The sequence below is a fragment of the Excalfactoria chinensis genome, chromosome 2 (assembly GCF_039878825.1).
Source record: "Excalfactoria chinensis isolate bCotChi1 chromosome 2, bCotChi1.hap2, whole genome shotgun sequence".
Classification (NCBI taxonomy): Eukaryota; Metazoa; Chordata; class Aves; order Galliformes; family Phasianidae; genus Excalfactoria; species Excalfactoria chinensis.
This window is the reverse complement of record NC_092826.1, coordinates 39584282-39610652: the sequence shown is the minus strand read 5'-3', so window position 1 is coordinate 39610652 and position 26371 is coordinate 39584282. Positions and strand designations below refer to the sequence as shown.

The 26371-nt window shown below is 45.9% G+C and overlaps 3 protein-coding genes across 3 annotated transcripts in view; 1 reads left to right on the top strand and 2 right to left on the bottom strand.

The window, feature by feature from the left end:
• The window catches only part of SPIDR (scaffold protein involved in DNA repair), a 198756-nt gene extending 180691 nt beyond the window's left edge, over positions 1-18065 (top strand). Inside the window, exons 12-20 of the mRNA XM_072330289.1 lie at positions 739-826; positions 3111-3254; positions 3352-3411; positions 6876-7074; positions 8352-8504; positions 12776-12869; positions 14303-14420; positions 15109-15162; positions 17490-18065. Coding sequence (XP_072186390.1) covers positions 739-826; positions 3111-3254; positions 3352-3411; positions 6876-7074; positions 8352-8504; positions 12776-12869; positions 14303-14420; positions 15109-15162; positions 17490-17630 — 1051 coding nt within the window. The 3' untranslated portion in view covers positions 17631-18065. The remainder of the gene's footprint in view (positions 1-738; positions 827-3110; positions 3255-3351; positions 3412-6875; positions 7075-8351; positions 8505-12775; positions 12870-14302; positions 14421-15108; positions 15163-17489) is intronic.
• Positions 18066-18253: 188 nt separating this feature from the next.
• CEBPD (CCAAT enhancer binding protein delta) lies at positions 18254-19928 on the bottom strand. The gene has a single exon (XM_072330290.1). It carries the CDS (start codon positions 19603-19605, stop codon positions 18616-18618), a length of 990 nt encoding a protein of 329 aa, XP_072186391.1. The 5' UTR covers positions 19606-19928; the 3' UTR covers positions 18254-18615.
• A 3616-nt stretch (positions 19929-23544) lies between these two features.
• The window catches only part of PRKDC (protein kinase, DNA-activated, catalytic subunit), an 82075-nt gene continuing 79248 nt past the window's right edge, over positions 23545-26371 (bottom strand). The window contains exons 85-86 of the mRNA XM_072330288.1: positions 25685-25824; positions 23545-24676 (exon numbers count right to left, since the gene is read on the bottom strand). Coding sequence (XP_072186389.1) covers positions 24472-24676; positions 25685-25824 — 345 coding nt within the window. The 3' untranslated portion in view covers positions 23545-24471. The remainder of the gene's footprint in view (positions 24677-25684; positions 25825-26371) is intronic.

Sequence of the window (26371 nt, the reverse complement as noted above, 5' to 3'; positions counted from 1 at the left end):
CCTGCTTTTACTGCATGGATGACACATCAACCAAACAAGCCAGCCACTGAACTGCTGCACATTGCAGCTTTGCGTGCGAAAGCTGAAAGATTTGCAGCAGTTAATCTTAGTATGCTGGGCTGTTCATTTTGTTTGTTTTTAAACTGAAGGTGGAAAACTTGCAAAAGAGAAGAATCGCAACCAAGTGAGCAGCTGCATAGGAAGGGGACAGTTCTTTGCTCATTTGTACTCTAAGGCACGGGTATACTTCAGATAACAAAATCTGGCCTGTCTCTCCACTCCTATCTCATTGCTAACTTTCCTAATAGCAGTGGCAATCGGTGTTAGAGAAAAGCAAGAAATAAAGATGTTGGAAACAAAACATTTTGTTTAAGCTACCAGCTAAGTAGTTAAAAGCTATTTTTTCAAAGTTGTATTGGTGTCTGTGTCCTTCCCAAACTTGCACTTAGCCCACTCCCACTGCATTTTACCATGTCACAGGCTGTTCATGGGAAAGCATTAAATATGATTCGCTTGTCACTGTATGCGATGCGTCCGTTCCTGGCCTCTTCGCCCTACAGCTGAAATGATGGAGATTTAATTAGACCAAATCAAAACCATCTTGTAGAAAACAAATATGATTTAAAATTGTTTTCCTAATCATGCAACGGTTTAAATTGTATTTCTTAGCGAATCTCTCTAGTACGGCATCTAACAGTGGAAATCATTCTAAATCTAATTTTATTGGTCTTTTCGAAGGGCATTAGGACTTTTTACTCTGATAGACAGTTTGTGGCCTCCAGTAGTGCCTGTAAAAGTTCCTGGACAAAGTCAAGACCCTGAAATGGTAAGTTTTTTACTATGGAAATGTACTTTTTCACTACAATTACTGTTTTTCTTAGTAGCGTAACATGTTTGGGGAATCAGATTCTCTTTTTATCTACTGAGGTTTGTTTTGTTGGTTCTACCATCTGTCTTAGGCCAACCTGAGGCTCTCTGGATCAGCAGCTTCTTTCCAAGATGATGCAATTAACCTTTCAGTAACCCTCTAGAACTAAAATGATAGAGTATCCAGTCAAACTGTTCCTTTCCTTTCCTCTCCTCACAGGAGGAAAAGATACTAGCTGGCTCCACACTGTAGGAGAAAACTACATACAACATTAACTCTTTTGTTTGAAGAACTATTCAGCCTTACATTGGAAAACACTTCTCTGAAGATTAGTTCCCATGAAGGCAGGCCAACTGATGGAATTGAGACTCTTTTCAGTTGGGCTGATTCTGGCTGACCTTTGTCCTGTCAGCCAGGCAATCAGGGCAAACAAACAAACAAAAGATTGCCCACTAAAAATAATGAAAGCTTCTGTGATTTTGGGAGGTGGTGAAAATACCTAACGTGAAGTATTAAAATAGATTTGAAGTACGTTAGTGTACGTTTTCCGATCCAAAATTGCATCTCTAATTTTCATTTAACTAGCTTTTCTGCTTGAAAGGGAGTTCTGTCAAATCGAGTGGCATTTGAAATGACAGGGTCGTTTGAGAATCACGGTAACCAAGTGCTTGTGCTGGCTTGCTGCTCTTTGGCGAAGAAGTTTATGGTGTTAAAAGTTTATTTTAGAGTCTAGGAAGAAGAATCTGGAAATAAGTTTTAAAAACAGAGAACTTTGTAGATGGATATTCCCAGTTATTCCTAGCTGTTTCTGAACTCTGAGATTCTTCTTGCTGCAGTTATTGGGATTGCACAGGGATTTATTTTGAATAATAAAAAGTTCAGAACTTGGTTATAAAACCAAGACTGAAAATGAGTGAAACTGCCATTCTTGCTTTGATTCTCCCTTTCATCTACACATTTCAGAAGTCTCAGGGGAGAGGATTGTTTTGTATGTTAAAATACCGTGGACAACAGAATGGAAATTTACACGGACGGAGCAAAACTTCTAAATATTCTTCAGCATTGTTATGATTTCCATTTGTTCTTCTTTTTCTCCCATTTTATTGACAACCTAGAAATGGAGAAAACTTTCCATAATCATGCAATTTGCACTTCTGCCACGGGTTTAAAATACCAATTCATTCTGCAGGGTATCAAGACATATTCTACTTCTGCTAATTTTTTGGTAGAATGCAGGGTTTTTTTTAGCTGAGGTACATTTTTCCTTGTACAAGAAGTATAGTTTTACACAGCTTTTGAAAGCACATTTGAGCAACGATACCTAAATAATATTGCCAACATCCTGATAACGCTTCTGCAAAGAGATCTGTGGCACAGATTTCTTTGGAGCTGTCTGTACACTTGCATACCTTTTTAATAGTGCTGTCAGGGGCCAATAAGAATGTGAGTTGATGGGTTTATTTTGTTTGCTTGTTTTGTTTGTTAGTTTTCAGTAAGCAGATTATTTTTAATGTATAGACAGCTGTCTTTAGCAGATTTGTATTTATTGTATTAAGTGAAATGCCTTATTAACAGCTAACAATGTTATAAGAATATTTACCAAGTCCTAAATAAAAATTACTGTAGTGTAGCATCTTTTGTTTCTCAGAAGCCTTTCTCATTCTTTAAGTGGAGATAAAGTTGTTACGTCACAATGCTTTTAAGGGGAGAAGAAAAATCTGGCATAACACAAAAAGAGCAGTTCTTGTAGTTGCCGAGTTCCTGTTCTTCATTATCTCCTTGTGCTGTCCTGGATTTAATTTAGCGGCTTTTAAAGTTCTTCAGCTGTTTACTATCAGAAAAACCCACCCACATGCAGAAGTCCCCAAATCTCAGAGAAGTGATGGATGATGAGAAATAAATAATCAGGGCACCCCTACCACGTACTAAACAAATGCAGAACAACCACTGTCACCTTGAAAAAGTTGCAGTGTTTGCCAAGTGTGCCAAATGAGAAGATGTTTTTGTGATGAGGATCGATGTCAGAGCATGGAAAAAATGATACACGCAGGCTGATTTCACTTAGAATTTGTGAATATTGTTTTGTTATCTCAGCTTCTACTCCAGACAGTCATTATTTTGTTTTCCCATCTCTCTTAATACGCACATTGTGTGGTTCATTTAAGGTATTATTATAAAATCCGACTGACCAAATTGGAATGCCTTTTTTAAGGTCACGTTTCTTTTCTTTCCTTTTTAATAGATGACAACTAATCTTCCTCCTCCCAGCTTCTGTTATGTTCTGACTGCTCAGTCTGGTGAAATACACATGGAAGTGGATGAGGAAGAGAGGATTTCTAATTTGTACCAGCCACCAACTGTGCATAATCTGAAGGAAATTCTACAGGTAAGCTGCTTTAAAAGTCTGGTAACCGATGTTTTCTGTCACTAAATTTCATTTGCCGTATTTGACTCATTTCCCGTTTCTGTACCATTTTTTTCAGACGAGTGGTTGTAATGAACGTTGTAGCTTTTGGGCACGAGTACTGTATCTAAGGCCACAGGTAATCTTTTCATTTAGCAATGAAATTGGCATAAAATTAACATAACGGATATGTGAAGAGGACAGCATTTATCTTGTTTAGGGGAGAATACAAAAACCTCCTGAATTACCTTCAAGAGCTGTGTGAGAAGAATCGTCACCAGGTCTAAAATGCTTGTGAGTGGGTAAAATGAACTTTGTCTTCAGTTTCAGTGCCATTTACTCTAGAAGGTGAATTATATTTGAATAAATTGCTATCTAGCCCAAAGAACTGTTTCACCCTGATAAAGGAGCTCACAGATGGTTAGCTTAGTCTTGCAATTAAAATCAGTTTGTAGGTAAGTGCTGTCCTTAGACATACACAACAAAAAGTTCCCAGTCAGTTGAGTTGGTATAGAATGTAACTGATGGTGGTTTTATAAAGATGCAGTTCTGCTCTTTGCAGGCGAGTGGGTGGACTATTTTTGTTCAGTAGAAGCCCCTCGGGCAAACTTGGCTTTTATGGTCCCGCTAGTAGAAAGGAGGAACTTCTTTAGGTAAATACATCTGCCATCCACACAGAGTTGGGAAGCTTATAATTACATCTTATTTGTTTCTGATTTTTTCTGAATTATGCTATTCAAAACCGCCTTTTGAAATGTTGCTAACTCCCTCAGTAGTTGAAGGATTTTCTTTGGCTGCTGATTTATTTACTTTTTCCTGGCGACTGGACACTCAGTACAGCTAGCTCTGGGGAGAACAATTTGCAATTGGCCATCAGCACCACACAAAATAAAGTGTGAATCAAAGCGTGTGAACCAAAGACAAAGAAACTTCAGTAACGTATAACAAAATAGTTGAGAATGTTTCCCAGAGGTACGGGACATAAATGTGATGTAGGTCTTTTCCTCTTGCTTCAGCAGCCTATGAGTTGTGATTTGATTACTAGGCAGGGAGTAGCTTTAGCTTGTGAGATGAGGGGTAGCTCTTACCACTCAGCAGTACTTTCTTCATACTAAGTGACAGCAGAGTATCTTTAAGTGTGAGAAATTAGGGTGGCTTAATGGGAGATCTTTGGGCTGCTCACAGAAAGATGGACATGTACATATGTGGAATTCTATTGTCAAGGAGTCTGTTCAGTTAAGAGAAATAAGTCAGTTACAGACTAGTGATGTCCTAGCCAAGCATCTTTGTATTAGGGAACATCTACATCTGAGACACTAGAGGTCATCAACATTCCTGTGTAGAATCGCTTCATCACTAAATTAGAGAAAAGATGAAGAATGCAGGCACAGATGTGACTCTGAAGAGTGGAAACTTCTATAACTAGAAGAAATCCGTGATTCCTTCTTTCTTTTGGGAGGTTTACTAGCTGTTTCCTGGATTTGTTTGGTGAACTACAAGCTGTAGGTTTCCATGAGCGAACAGCATGATTTTTTATAAACTTTTTGAAAGTAGTATTGGAAAAGCAATGGGAGGTCATCTCCTATGTAACCGCTGGGTAACACTCTGCATTGCTGGTCCAGAAATGTAATGGTATTTACCTGCTCTTTGTGTACTGCTTGCCTAATCCTTCCAGAGGGTTATGAGCAGCAGCTTGTTAACCGCAGTTACCTTTGCCAAGAGGATTTATCCTTCACATGCAAAATCATTCAGTTATGATATATGAGGCAAGGACTATATTCATTTAGCAAAGATAATCTGCTACATGAGTTAATTCCAATATACTTTAAAAGTAGTGTTAATAATTTTATGAAACAACAGTGTTCTGAGATGCTTAGTTTGTGTGAAGGAGGAATGGAAATATGCTCTTATTATTGCTCAGATTCCGTACTGTGGTACAGAAGGAATATGGGGAAATATATTCCATCTGTGGTTAAGGAGCTGTCCTTCCTTATAACTCAATCCTGCTGCTATTTGTCTGTTGTGTCCCCTCTGTTCAGAACAAATTGTCACACATAGCAAGATGATGATTTTATACTAACTTGTGATTTTTGATGTTATTATTATTTACTTTTTTTGGATGATTCCTCTGAAAGCCAGCTTTTAATGTGTTAGTAATTCTCATGGGACAGCTGTAAAGCTTCTTCCATTTGAAGCTGTTTTAATGGCATCTGCACGAAGGAGGAACTCAAATGCACGTAGTTATGAGGGGAAGAAATGATGCAAATGCAATAGGCGACTTACGTTAAGGCATAACCATAATAATATCTGAGTTATGAATTATATCTGGCATTACTCCTAATTACTGCACTTGCTCTAAAAGCTGCCATTATGAGCAGAAGTTATTTTTAGTCTGGTGAGCTTTGTCAAGGTTTGAATTCAACTGAAGATAAAAAGTTGGAGTTCTCAGTGCATTACCTTATGCCATAGAAATGTGACTTTCAGGATAAAATACTTGTGTGCTATGTGTCTCTCCAATTATTTTTGTATTAAAATGTCTTAACTATGATTTTTAATCAACTGACTAATGAAAAATATTAACAAAGCCCTCTTAAGACAGAAAAAAAATGTATCAGTTAAATACTTTAAAATATCAGAATATTTGAAATTACAGATACTTTGGGCTGGTAAATATGACATGTAGTCTGGTTTAAAACTCATTTTTTCTAAACTGTAGGAAAGATGACATGCACACATAGATATTATAAAAGTTGTGTTGAAAACAAAGAACAACAAAAGAAAGAAGAAAAACCTCTCTTTATCAAGCTGTCTAATTTTGCTTGAGACTTTGGACTAATCACTGATGTGTAAATTCACGTCTGTCTAATCTGTCCTGTTCATCATCACAGTGTGTGTGTTTTTAAAACGCTTCTGACTTAGCAATAATTGTTTTCAGATACAAAGCCTGGTGGTGAAATGTAGTTATTTTGGTTGTGACATCGCTAGTTTTGATGTACCTTAATTTTTGTACCTGTCTTAGGCAGAAAACTTGCATTGTCGCTGTGGTTTCCTGTGGTTCTTTCTTATGAGTTATCTACTTTCATATTTCTGTGTATCATTCGAATACCTGAGATGTGTTTGCTCAGCAGAAAGAAAACCCTGCAGCTTTGTATTTGCAGGAGCTATTAGACAGGGAGGGGCGCTCTTCGGGATCAGACAACAGTGCATAGAGCATTTTCTTAATAATAGAAGTGATGTTAGCCTTTCTTTTGTAAGGGAAAAAATACTTGAGTTTTTGTTCATAAAAACATCCAATTAACTTTTTATAACATTTATTTGCATGTGCAAATGAGTCACAACAAAACGTGATAGTTGATAGAGAGAGCGCCAAGATCTCAATGGCCAGCCTTAGGAAAGTTAACTGAAGGTAGAGATGACAGTCTGTACCTGCCTTAAGGAATAATGAAAAATCTGACTCATTCTTCCGTGCAGGCCATACGTGTAGCAATTTGTCAGTTCTATTAGTTGCTTACTGATGGATATATTACTTGTCTTTTAAAAATTAATGACTGCATTCCAATGTTGTATATATATATATATATGTATTATTATTATTTTTAATAGACAAAGCACGGTGTTCCTATAAATCAAAGAGAGACGTTGTTGTTTGTGACTGACTTCACTTTGCAAAGTGTCGTTCATGGAATTCCAAAAGTTGTTGCTGTGTCGGTCACTGCATCGTGCGTTCTCAGTATGGAAATCGTAGAAGCCCTCAATGTCGCCTCGCGATTCATCTTCTTCAAGGATGCACTGTGGGGAAATGGTGAGCTTTATGTGTGGTTTTGAAGCAACTGGAATCAAATTGAATAAACACCCACATTACTAACACTGTGTTATGTAACCTGCATAGTCTTTCACTTTCACTCCCAGATGAGGATGATGTGTTTAAAAAACATTTGGATGTGGTGCTCAGAGACATGATTTAGCAGAGGGTTGTTAGTTAGGGTAATATGGTTAGGTTGTGGTTGGACTTAATGATCTTTAAGGTCTTTTCCAACCTGAGTGGTTCTATGATTCTATGAAATGTTGCAAGTTTGGATGAGAAATTTCAAAGGGATTGTAATTAGAGGATTTCTGTAAGGTTTTTCTTCTGTTGTTCTTAGTTTTTTGGGTTTTTTTCTTTTACCTCCCAAGTAAATAAGAAATTAAGTGATCTTACTGTTTGTTCATCAATATTTCTGTCAGTCCTCCTTGATGACTGTTGAATCTAAAGACCAGTGTCAAACAAATTTGCTAGCTGACGGAAGATTCAGAAACAGTGAGAAACTTGATTTCATTTGTTTTGATGTTCTCGCAGAACTTTGTTTTATTGAACTTACAACCTGTAAAAGGAGTAAGGCAATGAGCCTAGAGACTTGCATATCCCTAGATAAAGAGCCATTACAAGCTTTTCCTTTACCATTTCAGCTGTGGGCCCTCAGTGCCATACAGATCCTGAGAGATGGTGGTTCACTCTACATTCATTTTTAGTCATTCATATAAATGAGGCTCACCCATCCTTATGTTTGGTGTATGCCTTTGTAATGCACCTCTCCTGCCTTTGCTCACTTCCAGAATGCACCTGTGTAAGTGGCTGAGTCCTGTCCCGGCATCCACTAATCAGCCTGTTTTCCCTTGCTGATTGAGGTGGTGCTGGTTTCATATATTTGGAGAACAAAGTACTGCCTTTCACCTACACTTTGTAATCTTAAATTAATAAATAAAAATAAAACAGCCTTGAGGGTGACCAAGATTTTTATTAGGGAAGAGACAAGAACTTTCTGTTTCCAGCACGGTACAGTACAGTCTGGATGGAATCTGATTTGCTTTTTTAACATGTTAGAGTTTGTAGAAAATCGTTTTCCCTGAGAGTCATGAAATGTAACAAGAGCGTGCTGCGTGTGTCACTGAAAGCAAAATATTTTGTCATTGAGAAAACCCGATGGAGTCTATCCATCTGTTTAGTAGCTGCCAGTGATAAATGTCTTTACTGGCCATGACAATTATCATGGTCACCTTTTTCCTTGTTACTGTACTGAGCTGAAATGTCTTTGTTGGCAGGTAGGATTATTTGTGTTGAACGTACTGTTCTCTTATTACAAAAGCCTCTTTTGTGCTCGGCTGCCGATGCTGACCTCAGTGAGCTGCCTGGCCCTGTCAAACTCGATGAGCTGGATTCTACCACACAGGCCAATTCCATTTGTGCTGTGAGAGGTTTGTACTGGCCTTTTCTGAAATGGACGTGGTTAATTATTTGCGTTCACTTTAATCTTTCAGGTCCTCATATTGATTTCTTGCACAAACAGGGTGCAAGGATGAACAGGCACCATGTTACTGTAGTTCATTAGGATATTTAAGTTTTTGTGCTTCTTTGTGGGCTTCCTTTGTCTTTTGCTGGCCAAATTCTGCCTGCCTGCTGCTCCCACTCACTGATGCCCCAGGATAAATGTCTGATGCGCAGTCTGTTTGGCCATATTCCTTCCATCACCATCTTCATTCAGAAGCCTTCTGTTCACATCAGCCATGTTGATACTGGCAATAGTAAGGGATACCAATATTCTTCAGACAGATGAAGATATGTCAGCCAGACTCTGAATGGTAGGGGTTGCTGTCTAATTTTCCTGGAGCTTTGCTGCAGTGGGTCAATTTAATATTTCACCATAGTCACCACATAGCTTAACTTAGCTGAGATTTGCCCACCAGCCACTTTGGATCGTTGCCTTGCCTGATACTTTAGTCCTACCACTAACCATGCAGAAACATTTATTGCAGTGTATTTTCTAATATTTACTATTTGTGTAGGAACATTTCATACACAGTATTTTCTAACACTGTCCACTCAGACTTCTTAAGCACCCAATTTGCAGAGTGCCTATAGGGAAAAGTCCTTAAAAACCAAGTAACTTTTGGCTTTTAAAGGCATTTTCCCTTTTTAATTTAACTCTTACAATTCTTGACACCGTTTTACATTTACACTTCCAAGTATTCACTTGAACGTTTGAAATGATGTTTAAAATAAGAGCAAATAGTAATTAAAAATCAATCCTCTCAGCTATATAGCAATACGTGAATAAGTCAGTTTTAAACCCCTCAAAGCTGTTACTAAACATACCCTCTCTCAGGGTAGAGCTGCAAGTTAGCAATGCCTCTGATTGATATATGAGCCATCTTGCAGAGGCAAACATTGAGCTCTGTATTATGAAAAACAAGCACAACTACAGGCTCTCTAAGCCCTGGTCATTATGTACATCTTTCACTGATACTGTGAGTTACTTGAAAGATATTTCTGTCACTGGGTAGGAAATATTATAAAACTATTGCTTTGTTTTGATTTCGTTTGTTTGTTTCTCACTTCTGCAGTAGTTGTGCTAAGATTTACTACTTCTCTGCCCTTACTTATTGCAACAAGGTTACACCAATAACTAGGTTACCCAAAACACCTTTCCTCTTTCATCCCATTCACAGTGTATATAAAGCAAAAGTGTCTGTCCTTTCTTTTTTCAGTAAAGCAAAGCAAATACATCTTTGTGATCTGTGTGTAAACAAACACTTCACGTATGTTAGAGGGGCAACACTTTCCCTGTTCTTTATTAGAGATGGAAGGATGACACTGGAATAAATTAATCCTACAATCTCGTCTTGCTTGATATGAAATTCGCCAGGGGTAGCTATTATCAGTATGTTCTCACACCACTGAACCAATGTAGAATATGGAGCCTCATCTTTAACCCTGTGCTAGTGCTATATAAAGATTATAACCTTCACTTTTTTGTGTAACTAAGTAAAATTATTTAATAGCATTTAAAACGTAGCACCGCTTTGGGATTTGGTAGCTAGTGCTTTCTAATGAAAAGAAGTGAAGATAACAGCATTAACCCTAATTTGTTGGTGGGAACGTGAATTTGATGGATAAAAATTGCCTTGGTCACTCATCACCTCTGTCTCATCTAGAAAACTCACCAAAGGGTTAATGTGACTTTCAGTGAGCAGCAGGATTACTGTGCTCACTGTTTTTCATTGTGTCCTGCTTTTACTTCCCATACTGTTGGTCACCTTTGTGTGCTGTACGTAGGCATCCTCTCATCTAAGGCTCAAAGGAGCTGCAAAGGATTTCTTTACCCCTACTTGAAGTGTTGCTCCTTCCTGCTTTTTTGCCTTCCTTGCTGCACCTCTGCCTTTCAGGGAGGTGGCAGAGCAGTTTCTCAACCTTCACTAGCAAAGCTTCCTTTTAATCAGTGGAACAGCCCTTGCTGCAGATTGACTTCATTTGTTTGTAACAGTGTTCTGCTAAATGAAGTCTTCCAGTTGGACTTGGTCAACTCCTTTCCCCCATATCAAAAATGGGTGACAAGCAGAGCCAGTGAGTTTCTCACAAATTTCAAGGAGGCCCAATCACACCCATTCAGGTACCTGGTAAGGACCTATGATAGCTTTCTACGAGGCACTTGATTCTTTCAAGGATCAATCTGTGGTTCTCACCTGTGAGCTGAGGGTTAATAGATTTGCTTTCTCTTCACTATCCATGCCAAAGTGATTTGTAACCTCTTTTTGCCATATAGTAGCAGTCAGGATGACTTAAATGTTGGCAGTCCACACTGTAAAGAACCACTCTTATTCTTAACCATGCTTACGAGCAAATCCTAGTTAGTTCATACCACGTATGCTGCGTGGGATTATGACATGATTAATGATGTTTGCCTAGCATATGATTCACATCCAGTGATTGAATTTTTACACTGGATATTTTTGTCTTTAAGCCCTTACTCAGGTTTCTTTTTTTTTTCAGTTTCCCTATTTGCAGTCTGAACAAAATGGAGCTGATTGTCTTATTTAGGTCCTTCTTTTGGACTGCACCTTTTTTCTTTCCTATCTATCAGTCAGGGTAACCAACTAGCAGACCACTGATTGTGTACACACTTACTGTTTATTGGAGCATTTCAAACAGCGTGTTACTTTGAGTCCTTAGCCCTTCTTTGCATCCCTCACTCAAGATCTGCCTTTCCAGGTGTTGTCCTAATTGACAACAAACACTAATAGAGCTAGTATTAGTTTCTTCTCACTGTTGTCAGCCACAGCCCAGAAAAGTGGCGTGGAAATGAGAATCTAATTTTGGTTGCGTGTGTTTCCATTTAAAAGAAGATTCTCAGGAGAATATCTAAAAGGTTTGCAAAGCCCGAGCAAAATCTAACAGATTGACAGAGCTGTACAGTAGTAGATCAGCAGCTTAAATTTGAAGAATCACTATTTTTGCATGGCAGGACGCAAAAGGCTGTTGCAGGATGATGAGATTTGCTGCTGTTCAGAGTTCTGCTTCTTCTGACTTCAGTGATCTCTGCTGAGCTCCAGTAGGCACAATGTCGGGATGATCCTGATACATCTGCCTCAAATGGAAAGAAAAAAGAAAGAAACAAAAAGCAGTATAATCTGTGTTATTTTGTTATATAGAGAGACTGGGCCATCCATGTTACATTTGAGAAGTTACTTTCCTGATCTTCAGGCTTGCCGTCCTTTGAGTTCCCAAAGGACAATACAGGCTTACTGTTTATGTGTCACTTCGCCCTTACTGACAGCCTTTATCTCAGGAGAGTCCCGAACACAAGAGATTAACAACCTGTTTTACAGACAGTGCGAATGCTCCCTGGTCTCCAGGGCTTTATTTCATTGAATGTATTCTACAACGGCGAGATTCTGTTTCAAAAGAAGCTGGAATTCTTTTTCTGTGCATCTTTTGTACCACACTGAGGGCTTATTTTACTGTAATTTTGTTCTCTCAGCTGATCACTGCGTTTAGTTCGAAATGCTTATAAGGATTTTCTCCATAAACAATGCTAATTATTTCAGCATATCATTACCATAAAGCATAATAAACTCTTTACTGCTTCTCATAAAACTCAGAGTGTTTTTCTTGCCAAAACTCTCTAGGCCCTTTGTATTAGTGCAAAGTATCTTTGGCATTCCCTTCTTAAGCACACGCTTAAATCTCTGGGTGAGATCTGATCTCTCTTAAATCAGTGTAGATGAAGAATAACTCTATTGTCAATGGAATCTAACCTGCATCATTGTTTTTGAAAAGGATTGAATCTTATAATTGGTCTGTGTTTCCTACATATCTATATCAAGGTGTTTGACCTGACCATTTTTCTGCATCAGAGAAGCAGAAGACAACAAGAAACAAGCAAGCAAGCGAGCAAACAAAACAAAAGGCAGAAGAAAAACCAATATGGCCCTCAAACAAAATAAAAAGAAACCTTTTTGGAGGGTTAATTTTCAAATATCCACGTTTGATACTTTAGAATGTCATTCTTTTTGGAAGAGATGAAGGAGAAAGGGACTGAGATTGCTGGGGAAGGTGATAGTTGCGCTGCGCCCATGAAAGGAGTGGTCTTAAGATGGGAGAAAGACGGGGTCAAACCTGCTGTGAAGCCAGCGGTGTGTGTGTTTGCTAGCTTACATTTACTACCTTATAAAAATAGCGTTTTCTGCAGGTACTGTTGTTGGAGTTGATGAGAGCACTGCTTTCTCCTGGCCTACGTGTGACAGATGTGGCAATGGAAAGTTGGAAGTGTATCCCCGGGACAGGTGAGAGTCAAGGTGCTCTCTGGGATTCCAGGTGTTCTGCAGATGTATCCATAACAGCAATAGGTGATGCAATAATTCCTGCAGGCACAGGCTGCACTTTGTTCCTTCCTAGAACTGAGACGTAGTATTTTTATTGCTGATGAACTGATAAAACCAGCAAGGTTAGATTAATTTATTAAGAAAGATACAAGTAGATACGAAATGGTTTGAATTTGTCGCTACCACATTTTCCAAGCTACATTTTTGCTTAGAAAGATTTCAAACCCCACTGCATTATAGTATTTCTTTTAATGAATGTGCCACATAAATCACAGGCCTGATTTTAAACTCCTTGAAAAGTACCTTTTTGTATTATTATCTTACCTGACACTGTTACCCTGTCAGTAATTCGCCACAGTTTGGTAGCTAGCTGTGATCTTTGCCATGATTGACATAAATGTGAAAGAGATGCCTTTCAGACCAAGGACATTTGCAGCCTTTCTGAAGGGGAAACTGAGTAATTTTGGATGTAGAGCTGTCACAGGTGTTACCTGTTACCATGTGAAAGGTTGAGCCTGCATCACAGCGGCATTTTCTTGGGAAGTGTGCCCTTCAGTTACTTAGCCAGCTTATGCTTGAGATACCCGGTGGGATAAAAGCATGAGGAGATAAGAGAGTACTGAGAGTGTAAAAAGGAGGAAAGGGGCATCTCTGTATTGGAAAAAAGCAGAAGGAGAATTAAGGTGATTACAGTTCCCTTGGAATAGATACCATTTTCCTAAATATGAGAAGTTTTATTGCATGTGCTCTGCTGCGTAAAACCTCTGGGAGGAAAAGATGGGAATTAAGCAAAAGTTGTCCTACATTATACTGTTGTATAAAATCGAGGAGGTATCTATGTACGCAAAGTAGTGTGCTTCATGATATTATTTTGCTGTATTCTCAAGGACGCTTCTGCTTTGTTTGGAGAACAATGTAGCATCAACACTTATTTAAGACCGTATTCCAACAAGTACTTATGGCTGTGCTTAATTTTGTGCATATGGCTTAAGTGTGTGCTGCAAACGTTGAGTGTCTGCTCGGTGAGGGCCTAAGTCAACAAGTCATTTAGGCCAAGTCTATAGTTTTTTTTTTGGCCGTAGCTTTTAGAATGTTATGCGATTAATAATATTGTTTGAAGTAAATGAAGTAGAACTCACAGCCACCCCACATGTTGGATGAACCTAAAAAAAGAAGGTACTTTTGCCAGAGGACTTTAGGTCCTCCATTAATGTTACTTATGGCCACCAACAGAAGAGCTCCGTTTGCTGTTATCAGCTGAAGCTTCAACTAGAGGCCTACCAGCAAAGTGGTTAGTGAATAAGTAAGCTGCTTTTTGTTTGTTGGTGTTTCGATTTAATGATTGATAACTTTTCCATTCTTTGTGCTTTTCTGTCCTCATTTGCACTCTTCAGTGGACTGCTATATTGCAGCCGGTGCTCTGAAGCTGTCATTTCACCAGTACTGAAAATGCAGCTGGAAGTCTTCTTGAGCTGTCCATCATCTCAGTCTCAAAGGACAGTAAAAGTAAAGGTATGACAAAAAATGAGCATCGGTGTATGGAGTGTAATGATGCTGGATATGTAGGTACATGAGTACTGTAAATGACAACTTTATAGAAGCTCTGTTAGAAGAAAAAAAAAAGGATGTAGGAGTATCCCATAATTTAATCTAATGCTGGACTTGTGTGTCATTGCACTGTTCAGTTCCCAGGCCTTGATCAAGTAGCGCAGTCATTGAGCTCAGCCTGCGGTTTCCAAAGCACTGAATGCATCAGGTCCAGCAGAAAGGTTTTTTGGGGTTGGGCTCTTGGGAAGCTCCCCACAGCCTGAAAGGAACTCGGGGAAGTTCTTTACTAGGAGAGTGGTTAGGCCCTGGAACAGGCTGCCCAGGGAGGTTGTGGATGCCCCGTCCTTGGAGGTGTTCAAGACCAGGTTGGACAGGGCTCTGGGCAACCTGATCTAGTAAAGGCGTATGTTTGGTGGCCCTGCTAGGCAGGGGGGTTGGAACTACATGATCCTTGAGGTCCCTTCCAACCCGGGTCATTCTGTGATTCTGTGATTTTCAGGCTCCTGTTCTAAACATATTTTGTGTCACCTCTCCCCTGCTTTTTTGGCCAGTGAAATAAAACTATTCTATAATGGAATCATTTAATGTGACTGTTTTACCTGTAAACAGAATGTTTTGTCATGATCAAAACATGTTCATTTCCTCTTTCCAGCTGCTACAAAGAACCATCTCTTCTCTCCTGATGTCTGCCGCCAATGAGGATGGGGTAGGTATAGTGGTTGTCAATGAGAGTTAAACTACATAGAGTGGCAGAGTCCTGGAGATGCTGTGAGTCAAAAGGGAGGATATTTGAATCATAGAAATGGGACGCTGGAGGTTGGCTGGATGTGGCTCTGGGCAGCCTGGTCTGCTGGTTGGCAACACTGCTCATGGCAGGGGGGTTGAAATCAGATGATCTTTATGGTCCTTTTCAACCCAGGCCATTCCATGATTCTATAAATCTATAATGGCTGGTGTCTGAGCTGCCCCTCGCACTGGGCTATTTCCAACACATGATCAGGTCAGCCCTGACTTTGTCTGGCAGGGTCTCGAAGACATCCAAGGACAGAGGTCTGACCACGTTTTCCAGGCAGCTCTTTTCAGAACCACACTAAAAGCAGTAGGAGGGTTCATTAGAAATAGTTTTTTTCTTCTGTTCAGCCTGGGACCGAGTGGTTTGAAGTGCGTCAGTGTGCCCTTAGCACAAACCTACCTTTGGCAATTGTACCTTGCACCCACTGATGCCCTGTTATTGCATCTCAGGGGTGCTGCAGGCAGGATGAGGATGTGTAGACAGCTTTAGCTTAGACGTGGATGCACAGCTACTGGCAAACAGCAGTGTTCAGACAGTCAGAGCCACAGTGGGCAGTGCCAGGATTTAGAGTCCACGGACAGTGAAGCTACAGTCCGAGCATCCCACCTTTCCAGGCTTCTGAACCCTATAAAACAGCTGCTTTCTAGTAGCACAAACACAATATTACTGAGGGGCAGCAGTGCTACAACAAATTGCAAAAGGCACGCAAAGTAAGACTTTGTAATTGGGAACTATATAAATGGAATAAGCCACCGGGATGCACGGGCTAAAGTACAGTTTATGTAACCGTGAAGTAGTTATTCCTTATTCTGGGCTATCAGAAGAACCCTGACATTTGGCACAGTGACCCAGATTTATCGCAGGTAAGTGAGGCGCTGAGGGCAGGAGCATGGCTGCCATTGGCTGCCAGCTGATCAGTAGAGAAGGAGCGGCACCTTCAGAAAGTGATTAAGTCCTATTAGGAGCTGGAGCCCCCTCTCCCCATTGCACGTGGAAGGGGGCAAGGGTCAGCTTGTCCTTTTGGTTAATCATCCTCGGTAAGTGCCTGCACTTAGGTGGTACCTATGGGGTTCACTTGGCTTCCCCACACCATACAGCAGTCTGGTAATCTGCAGTTACGTGCCCCGTGGTTTTCATGTGGTTCATGGACAATCCTTTAAGTATAAGGATTGTCTGAAATTGTGAATTCCTTTTCTTGTACCACAGGCTGTATGTTTCATTTCAGCCAAGAGATACATTTCCAAACCGTGCCAGCTCTTTTTAATAGCAGCAAAGTGCTGCGAAGTTCTGTCGGATGTGTCTGGTTTTGTTACAGGCTGACAGAACAGAACTCTTTTGCCAGTTATTAGATTCAGACAACCTCTTCTTTATGTTCCAGCCATGATAATGCTGCTACTTAGAATCACAGCGGCCTGGGTTGAAAAGGTCCACAACGATCATCTGCTTTCAACCCCCTGCTATGTGCAGGGTTGCCAACCAGGCTGCCCAGAGCCACATCCAGCCTGGCCTTGAGACACAGCTTTACTTTTTTGTGTTTTTTTTCCCTACCTATCTGAAATGCAGGGATGCTTTTTTCCCTATTTCTCCCATTAGCATTTCCATCTCGGAACTGGCTGCATTTTAAAAAGCAGCGCTTCTTCTGTAGATAAACCACAAGAAGCACCACTTTGAGCGGCTGTTGGTAGTTTTTTGAATGACTATTTTTCGTTGCCAGCGCTGCTGATGTATTTGGGGGTGATGTTTTACAGTCCCTTCCCCGGGCAGCGGGGCTGGGCTCAGCCACGTCTACCCTGTGGCAGCCCCGAGTGGGACCGGCACGGCCACCTGTGCCACCGCACGGCGAGTCGGGCTGCGGGGCCCAACAGTCCGGACCGAACGGTACCTCTAAGGGGTGCTGGATGTGGTTATCGCGTACGGCAGGTTGAACTCATCCATACGCAGAGCGTGAGGTCCCGCCGGTGCAGGAAGGCTGCGTAAAGGAAGCACCGGTGGGTTTAGCAAAAGAGATGGCTTCGGCAAAAGAGGTCGAACTTACTTCCCGCCCCCTCCCCCATTCCTTTAAACGACTCGGTGTTAAAAGCCCGGCAGGGAGGCAGCGCTACACACGACAACGAGATGTAATTAATTAGAAACCCAACGTGCTCGTTCCTTCCATCCGTTCCGAGCACTTGCCCTTACGCTCTACGTCTGACAGCCTCGCGTCCGGGACGGTCTCACTCTCCGCGCTTCTCTCCCCGCAGAGCTACGAGGCGAGCAGCGTGTTGGGGAAGGAGCTGGGCCCGCTGCCCTGCCTGCTGCTCGGCGCCGGAGGGCGGCCTGGCTGTGCGCGGCTGGAGGAGGTGGCGCTGCTGCCCGCGGGACCCGGCGGGGCGAGCGGCTGAGCGACGGGAGGAGGGGATTGAGAGGGGGGTCGTCAACCCCCGGCGGGCCGTACGGAGTGCCCGACGTGCGCTCGGAGCGCTGCTCGGCCGCCACGGTTCTTGTTCTGAGCCGTTCGTTGTTGTGGCACATCGGACGCCTCGTTCGGGACGTTTCGTATTGCGCTGTATTTATTATGTCAACGGCAAACCCGTTACTGCCGCTTCTGCAATGAATGCCGCGGGCAATAAATGGCATTAAGACTCGACCAACGCTCGTGTTGAGGTGTCCCGCCTTCCGAGTCCGTGTGTCCCCTCAGCCCTCCTGCCCCGCGGCCGGCTGACACCGGAGCCTCGCCCGCCCTCTTCCCGCTGTGGGAACCGACAGGGGTCGGCCTGAGAGCGGCTTTCGTCAACCAACTGTGAGAGCGGAAGGCTCCGCGCACACCGGGCACCGCTGCTCGCCCGCCCCCGTTCCCTCACCTGCCCCGGGACGGAGGTCGGTCCCGCCCCCATCGCAGCCCCGCCGCCGCATCCCGCTCCCGGCTCGCCGCCCCGCCGTCTCCCCCGCGCCCTCACCCCGAGCGCGGCGGCCGCCCGCAGCTCCGCCCGCCGCCGTGAGGGCACAGACCAGAGCGGAGCGGCTTTAAAATACTTGTTCGGTTTTATTCTTAAGAAATGCTGTAAAAATCGATATAAAAGGTCCCGCTCGGTCCTCGCCGTCCTACCGCCTAGCGTACATGGGTGTTCGGATCGTTAACAGATGTACCGTAGCTGCATCGGTTCGAGTAACACGTAGAAAAAAGACAGGGGCTACCGTTACAAAAATAACTTAAGGGAGCGAACGAAAAGCCGCGTAGCTTCGGTTCCTTTCGCTTCTCGGCGGCCGACGCCGCGGCCCCGCGCCCCGGAGCGCCGCGCACCGCCGGGTGGGCCCGGCCCGGCCCCTCCGCTCCGCTCGGCCCTGAGGTAAGAGACGCCCGCCCCGCGGGCCGGCCCCGCCGCGCCGCTACCGGCAGTCGGAGCCCGCCGAGCCGGGCTGCAGGAAGGAGGCGGCGGGCAGCTGCTTGAAGAAGTGCCGCAGGCCGCTCAAGTCCCGGGTGAGCTGCTCGATCTTCTTGTGCAGCTTCTCGTTCTCGGCCGACAGCTCCAGCAGCTTCTGCTGCATCTCCTGGTTGCGCCGCTTGGCCTTGTCGCGGCTCTTGCGCACGGCGATGTTGTTGCGCTCGCGGCGCTGCCGGTACTCGGGGCTGAACCTGTCCACGCACTTCTTGGCGCCGCGCTCGCGGGCTCCGGGCGGCGGGGCCGGGCGGGCGGCGGAGGCGACGGCGGCGGGGCCGGGGGAGCGCGCGGGGCAGCCCGGCGGGGAGCAGCCGCCCGCCGGCTCGGGGGAGGTGGGCGGCGTGGGCTGCCCGCCCAGGTTCATGATGGTCTGCGCGCAGGTGGCGATCTGCGAGGGCAGCAGCGAGGACGAGAGCTCGGCGTCGCTCCACTCGGGCTCCTGCTTGAGGGCGCCGCGCGAGGAGGCGGCGGAGGAGGCGGAGGAGGGCGGCGGGGAGGAGGAGGAGGAGGCGGGGGCGGCGCGGGGCCCGGCGCCCGGCGGGGCGCTGCCGGCGGGGCCCGGCTCCCTGGCGGCGGGCGGCAGGTACTCGCCGTAGTCCCCGCCCCGCTCGGGCTTGTGGTTGCTGTTGAAGAGGTCGGCGAACAGCTCGTCGTTGCACAGCTCCAGGTTGGGCACGGCCGACATGGAGTCGATGTAGGAGCTGAAGTCGATGGCGCTCTCGTCCTCGTACATGGCCGGCGCGGCCGCGCTCAGTTCGGCCAGGTCCGCGCCGCCGCCGCCCGCCGCCTCCTCGGCGCTCATGACGCGGCCGCCCGGCTTGCAGGCGGGGCCCGGCCCGCCGCTGCCCACCTTGGCGTCGTAGAAGTTGGCGGGCTCGGGGCACCAGCCCCTATAGCATGCCGGCGAGTCCAGGCTGTAGAGGGCGGCGGCGCTCATGGGGGCTCGGGGTCGCGGGCACCACCCGCTGCTGCGCGCCGCTCGCGGCTCCACAGCGTCCTACGGGCGGAGGGGGGAGCGGGGCCGGGCTGCTGCCTGCGGAGTCCGGGCTGCGGAGCGCTACCGGGCTACGGAGCGGCTCCGGGCTGCTTTGCTTTGCCGCCGTGCTGCGCTCTGCTGCGCCGGGCGCTGCTCCCCGCGGGCGCGTCTCGGGACCTGGGAGTGCAGGCGGCCGCTCTGTGCCTTCTTATACGGCGGCGGCTCCGCCTCCCGACTCAGTGACGGGCGCGGGGTGTTCCCGGCACCCCCGGGGACCCGGAGGCGGGAGCGGGTGGGGTGCGAGGCCGCCAAGGAGGAGGAGGAGGAGGAGGAGGGGGAGGCGGCCGGGCTCGTCCCTGCCCCTCGGGTGTGCGTGTGTGCGCGGAGGGGTGGGAAAGGGTGAGGTGCCGCCGGCCCCTGTACGCGCGGCTCCTCCCTTGGCACCTGCACGCCGCTTCCCTCGGGCACCGCCGAGCGATGCCACCTGGCGGCCCCGGGGGTTGGGGGGACGGAGGGAGGCGGAGATGCCGGCTCCCCGGAGCCTGCCCCCTCCACGCGTCGCCCCGTCCCACCGGGGCCGCCACGGCTCCTCTCGGCCCCGCTCCCAGCACCCCAGCGCCCTCCCGAGGCGCGCGGCGAGCGCTCGGACGCGGAGCCCCGCGGTACGGGCAGCCGGCACGGCTCTCACGGTGGGAAAGGGCACGAGCTGCTGCCCTCGTATTCTTCATAAAGCCATTGCCACGGCTGCCTTCATCCTGCCGTTCCGGCAGGTGGCTGCTGCAGCCCGGCTCTGATTCTCAGTGCTTCCTCCTCACGTTGTGAAGCTCGAGGGCATCTAAGCAAGTGAAAGTGATGCCGTTCACCAAAGCAAACAGGATTCAAGGCAGGAATACAGCCACGTTCTTCCGGAGTCTCGGGAGCTGTTTGCCTAGAATTGTAGGGTCATTAAGGTTGGACAAGATCTCTAAGACCATCCCGGTCCAAGTGCCAGCCCATCCCCTCAGTGCCACATCTCCGTGTTTCTTGAACACCTTTAGAGATGGGGACCCCACCAGCTCCCTGGGCAGCCTGTGCCTCACCACTCTTTCTGAAAGACTTTCCCCCCAACCCACCTAATATCCAACCTGAACCTCCTCTGGCCTATTGCTGAACCTCTTGTCCTATTGCTAGTAACCTGAGAGAGGATGCTGATCTCCACCTTGCTATAACCTCCTTGTAGTCAATTAGTCAATTGTAGAGAGCAACAAGGTCTCCCCTGAGCTTCCTCCTCCCCAGACTGAACAATCCCAGTTCCCTCAGCTGCTCCCCATAAGACTTGCATTCCACAACCTTCAGCAGTTTTATTGCACGAACAATTTCACACACTCCAGAATAGCTGAAGCCCCCCCCCCTCCATCAGGGACACCAGAGCAGGCCCATGTCCAGGCAGCTGCAGAAGGTCTCTGAGGAGCAGAGCCCACACACAGCCTCTGGGCAGCCTGTGCCAGTGCTCCGTCACCTGCACAGCACAGAAGTGCTCCTGGTGCTCTGAGGGAACATCCTGTGCTCCACTTTGTGCCCACTGCCTCTTGTCCTGGCACTGGGCACCACTGTAAAGAGCCAGGCTTCATTTCTCTCTCCCTTTAGGTCCTTATTGACAGTGGTGAGATCCCCTGGAGATTCCTCCAGGCTAAACAGGTTCAGCTCTCCCAGCCTCTCCTCACAGGTGTCCCTGTGTTGTGTCCAGCCCACTGTCCAGGTCTCTCCTGTACTCAGGACCCAGACCTGAGCTCCATGCTCTTGCTGTGGCCTCAGCTCACCCCTCAGCCTGCTGACCATGCCGTCATCACACAGGACTCCACCAGCTGCCTTGCTACAGGGGCACGTTGCTGACTCATGTTCAACTTTCACGGGCAGGGAAGCAGAGACAAGAACTTGGATCACCCAGACTGCTGTGTACCTGAGGCAATAAGCCTCTTTACCTTTGGTAAGTTACACAGAGCATTAAAAAACGTTATGAGCACCTGAATTTCTATAAAAGCCGGTCCTGCTTGAGCATAGAAGACAAAAAGAAACAAGGAAACTCTCTGGGAACGCTCTGGAGAGAACAGACACGCTTTGCTCTGCGGTGCCAGCTGTGACTCCCAGGAACCTGAGGAACGGGAGTGCAACTGCAGAGCTAAACATGGGGGCAGCCCACGGGGAAGGCAAGGAACCAGGGCAAAGCTTCAGCCTTGCTTCGATCCTCCCTGTCCTCCCAGAGCTCTCCCACCCAGGCAGAGGTACAGCACTGTGCCAGGGGGGCTGGGAGCAGCAGGGCCATGGAGGCCTAGCCCGGCCCAGTGGCAGAGCAGCCTGCAGAGGAATCCCAGTTTGTGGGCTGGGAAGGGCAGCTCTAAAGTAGGGTGATGGGATGGATTGAAATAGGAAATACCTGAGCGTGACATGCAGCATGCCTGAATTTTTTTTGCCATCTAAGAAAGGCAACTGGAGGATGGAGCTGGTTTTCTCCCACATTGAGCCGTCAGATGACATTTAATTAGTGGGAAATTGTAAGACTGACAGGGATGTCAGCAGTGAGCTTCAAGGGAGCACTACTACGACTACAGTACACTAAGAGAAGCCTACTAAGCTAATGGGCTGCACAGCTTCTCAGATGCAACTAATGCACTTCCAGCTGCAGCCCACATCTGGCTGTTTAATCGAGGAAAGAAATGCCCTACTGCACTCATGGGCAGCTGCTGGGTTGTGCTGTGCATCATGAGACCTGCAGCACCCTGCCTTTGACCCTGCATCATTCTGCTCTTTTCTGGAACCAGAACAAAAAGCCACCCCACGAAGCACAGCACCCAGCAGCCTGAGGCTTTCCCTATGTCAGTGCTTTCCTTGCTCCTTCACGGATTGGCTTCAGTCTTCCCTTTAACTTCCTTATTTCATTTAGAGCACTCAAATGAGGACCGTGGATGACAACTGCAATTTACATATGTTGGAGGTTAGTTTCAGGCTTATATAGCTGCAGAGAAAGGCTGCTCATTTTCTGCTCATTAGGATAATTGCACTCGCTTTGCATGGGAAGTGCTTGTGAGAAGGCAGCGGTTTTATGCAGACTTTGTTCCACGACTGCTTCGTGAGGCTGACAGACACATTGCTAATAGGACTGAGGTAGACGTGGCTTCAAATTACAGCACTTAGTTTAGGGCCAGAACCAATTTTAGAACTATTTTGAGTGGCTTTTATAAGTGCTGTAGGCATCTCCCAAAGGCTGTCAAGGCCTGTGGTGTCAGGGCTACTCGCATCACGTTCCTGCTTAGGTCCAGCCCAGGAGGAGACCCGCCAAGCAGAGACTGGCCGAGCAGAGACATCCAGCACTGCTGCAGGTATCAAAAGTCACCGGGAGAAGAGCCTCGTTAAATTGTAAACCTAAACTTTGTCCTCCCTGCTCCAGGTCAAAGTACCCTGTATATATCAGAGCTATGTGCCAAAAGTGCCATTCAACACCTCCTACAAGCAGCCACTTCACCGCTAAATATCTCCTCGCCTTTTCATGCCGCTTTTTATTGGGCTTTAACTTTCTTACATTTGTAGACTGACAACTTGAGACCTGAGCGTCACTCACAGGGCCACCTGCTTTATAGCTGCCTGTGAGAACACACACATACACACACGCGGATATAAAAACAGACTGCAGTGCACACTGGTGGAAAAAACCTGTCCTCTAACCCCCACCTGCACCCTATGGGTACATGCTGATGTTTTCAGCCAAGCACCCTAAACTAACTTGAGAAGCAAGCAGTGCATCTGAAGGCTTGATAATAAGTAAGTGAGGTCTTCTTTTGTAAGCCCAAGCCCCTCTCCACCTCCCTTAGCCAGGCCGCAGCTGTGCGCTGCACTGGGCCGCAGAGGCAGGAAGGAACACTCCTGAGCAGTGAAAGGGCAAAGACTCACTTTTATTACAGCTTTTATGATAATTATTAAAAACATCAATGGAAGTTATCTTCTGCGTTGAACTCTGGGTAGCAAATAACCACGGTGTTTTAAGAGAACTACCTTGCCCCCTCATTGCCTGTGCTCTATCTGCCACCAAGGTTACCCGAGAGCTGCCAGCGAGAAGAGCCAAACCTCACACAGCTCCTCAAGCTTTGTCACATGCAAATACCAAAGTGCAACAGCTATTGCTTCGCTGTGCTGCAGGTACGGCAAGGAGCCCGCAGTGCTCTGCTGTGCTGTCAGTGCCTGCTTTTGGCTTCAGCTTTCCAAAATGCCTAAATGTTAGAAACTGATCTGCTGGAGCAAACTGGCGCTCTCTCATTGCTTCTTTCTCATCATCCATAAATGAAACAGCCACCCGGATACTTCAGGTGTTCTCCAGTATCAAAAGATGTTTCCTGTTTAAGTTACACCGCGTGCTTTACAGTTTCAATTGACAGAAACACTTTCCCTCTTGAATTACAAGTAACGTGTCTGCAGAACGGTTTCCAGCAACATCTTTGGACAGAAAAACAGGAGCGACCCAAAGCACACGCTTTGACTGAAAGGATGGCTGCAAGTCCAGAGGGTGTAAATTCATGCTCTGGTCTGGATGACGGGAGCACCTTCCAGACTGCCCCTAAAGCTCTGCAGCCTCACCCGTTCTTCCCACGTTGATTTTAACATGAGGACAATACAGCTGTTTGGTTACAGAGCCGTGTAAACAAATCACTGTTTGAGTACAAAAACATTTCCTGTATTAGTCAAGTTAACCAATGATGATAAAAGTGGCTTCTCACTCCTTGGCCTTAAAATTCAGACTAGCTGCAGCTGTGTATGAGGGTTCCTTCCCCCCGTCAGACTGGACTTTCAAGAGCAGCCTCACATCCAAGGTTCCCATCCTTCCCACACCCTGCCGAGGACGTTGGGGTCAGTCGCTTGATCTATCAGGCACCGCACCTGGGCCTCCTCAGACAGTCCGTCCTCAGGCTCTTTGGCTCTGATATTATGGTCAGTGCTGCCACGAGCAACAGCTGCAAAGTCATTGTAAAAAGACGACTTCTCGTAGCCCAGGCGCAGCTCGTCACTAAAATTGAGAACACAAGAATAAGTTCTTAAAAGGAAAGAGCTAAAAAATAACAGGTTGGGCTTTTTATCTCGGACACCATCACCATTCACGCAACTTTATTTTTCCAGGTGAGGAGCTCAATAGCCGTAAGGCAGCTCGGCCAGTCAAAGGTTGGTGATTTGGGGCGTCCTCCACTGGTGAATAATTACCACGAATATTTCAATTTGGTATAAAAAAGTAAATCTCTTAGCTGAAAGGAGGATGCAGCAGTTCCCATCCCATCCTGTTATCTCCCCACTTGTCCCACTCATCTGTGCCTACAAGGAGTATTTTGTTGCCTTTCCCAGTTGCTGTGCTGACAGCAGGACATTCCTCTGAGCCTTGTGCTTTTCAGAAACGGTAAGGTTTTAAAACAAGCTTGCTTTCATTACATTCTTTCTTTTTTGGAATAACCCAGAATGTCTTTTTAAAAGAGGATGGAAGGGATTAATTGTACTTTAACTGAGCCTTAAAGACATTCTAGTATGAGCCAGACCTGAGCAGACTGACAGAAATGACCTGAGAACGCCATCACATTCGCAATTGATGTTTCTGGAAAGCAGTGTGCTCCCGTGCCTCCTGTACAGCTGGATCGGGTTCTGCTTCAAGCAACTACCCAGCAGAAGCACATACTGATTTTCAAATACTACCCCCAGCCTCAAAGCTGTGTAGGTGAACACAAAGAACAGCAATCTGACAAGTGAGAAACTGAGCAGGCTTACAGGGTGGGAATGCGTGCTGCCAGAACAGTAAAAAACCGCTCAGGAAGCCTGAGCTGGAGCAAGAGCAGTCGGGGAGACGTTCTGGCTGGCAGAGTGTCAAGACAGTTCTACGTGGAACCGAACGGCTCTGACAGAAGGGTGGGTGAAATTCTGCCGTCTGCCTCTCCTCTTTCCTAACTGCCATTCTGTCTGAAGGGAGCGAAGTCTGACCCGGGAGTGTGCCAAAGCTCTCAGCAAAGCAGTTCGAAACAGAAGAGCATCTTACCAAGTGATTTGTGCAGGGTTGGCACCCGTAAGCTTCCTTTTGACATAGCTGACTTTTTGCAAAGGGTACCAGTTTACTTCAGCAGTGTTTATTTCCTTAATCCACGTGCCTCCTTTTTTCAGCTGCCTTTGTTCAAAGTTCTAAGGAGAAAACAGTTTTGCTCTATTTATCGTACATAAAAAGACCTTTAAGCTGCCACATCACACCAAGTCACGGCAGCAGCTCCTCACTGCAGCTGCTATAGAGGGCAAAACCCTGAGAGGATATTCGGACTGCCTATGATTTATACTTTAATTCACAATGGAACTTGAATACAACTTGTTTCAGGGTTTTTTTCCCTGTAATTATTAGATAAATACAACGTTGTTGTATAAGTTCTGCATTGATTAGATGAATCAGTCCAAAAAGCTGAAAATCTTTATGCTGCTGCCACAAGCAATGTAATCACAAGATACCGACACTTTTAGGGCCCTTGTGCAGACAGAGAACAGCATGCTGACAGCACGGACATGGACAACTCTTCTTTGTCCGTCATCGTCATCCTTATAGCATTCTGCCATTTTAGATGCTTCGAGTCCAGTTTCTCTATGAGCCCAGTGTAACAAAGACAGACAAAAGAAGCACTGAGACGGAGCAGCAGGAAATGCCTCCTTGTGGGTCAGCACTGCTCTTACTACTGGTTAAGAA

What these genes read in the sequence shown, in the direction of transcription:
- CEBPD (XM_072330290.1), bottom strand. Translation starts at nt 19,605, where the DNA reads ATGAGCGCCGCCGCCCTCTACAGCCTGGACTCGCCGGCATGCTATAGG.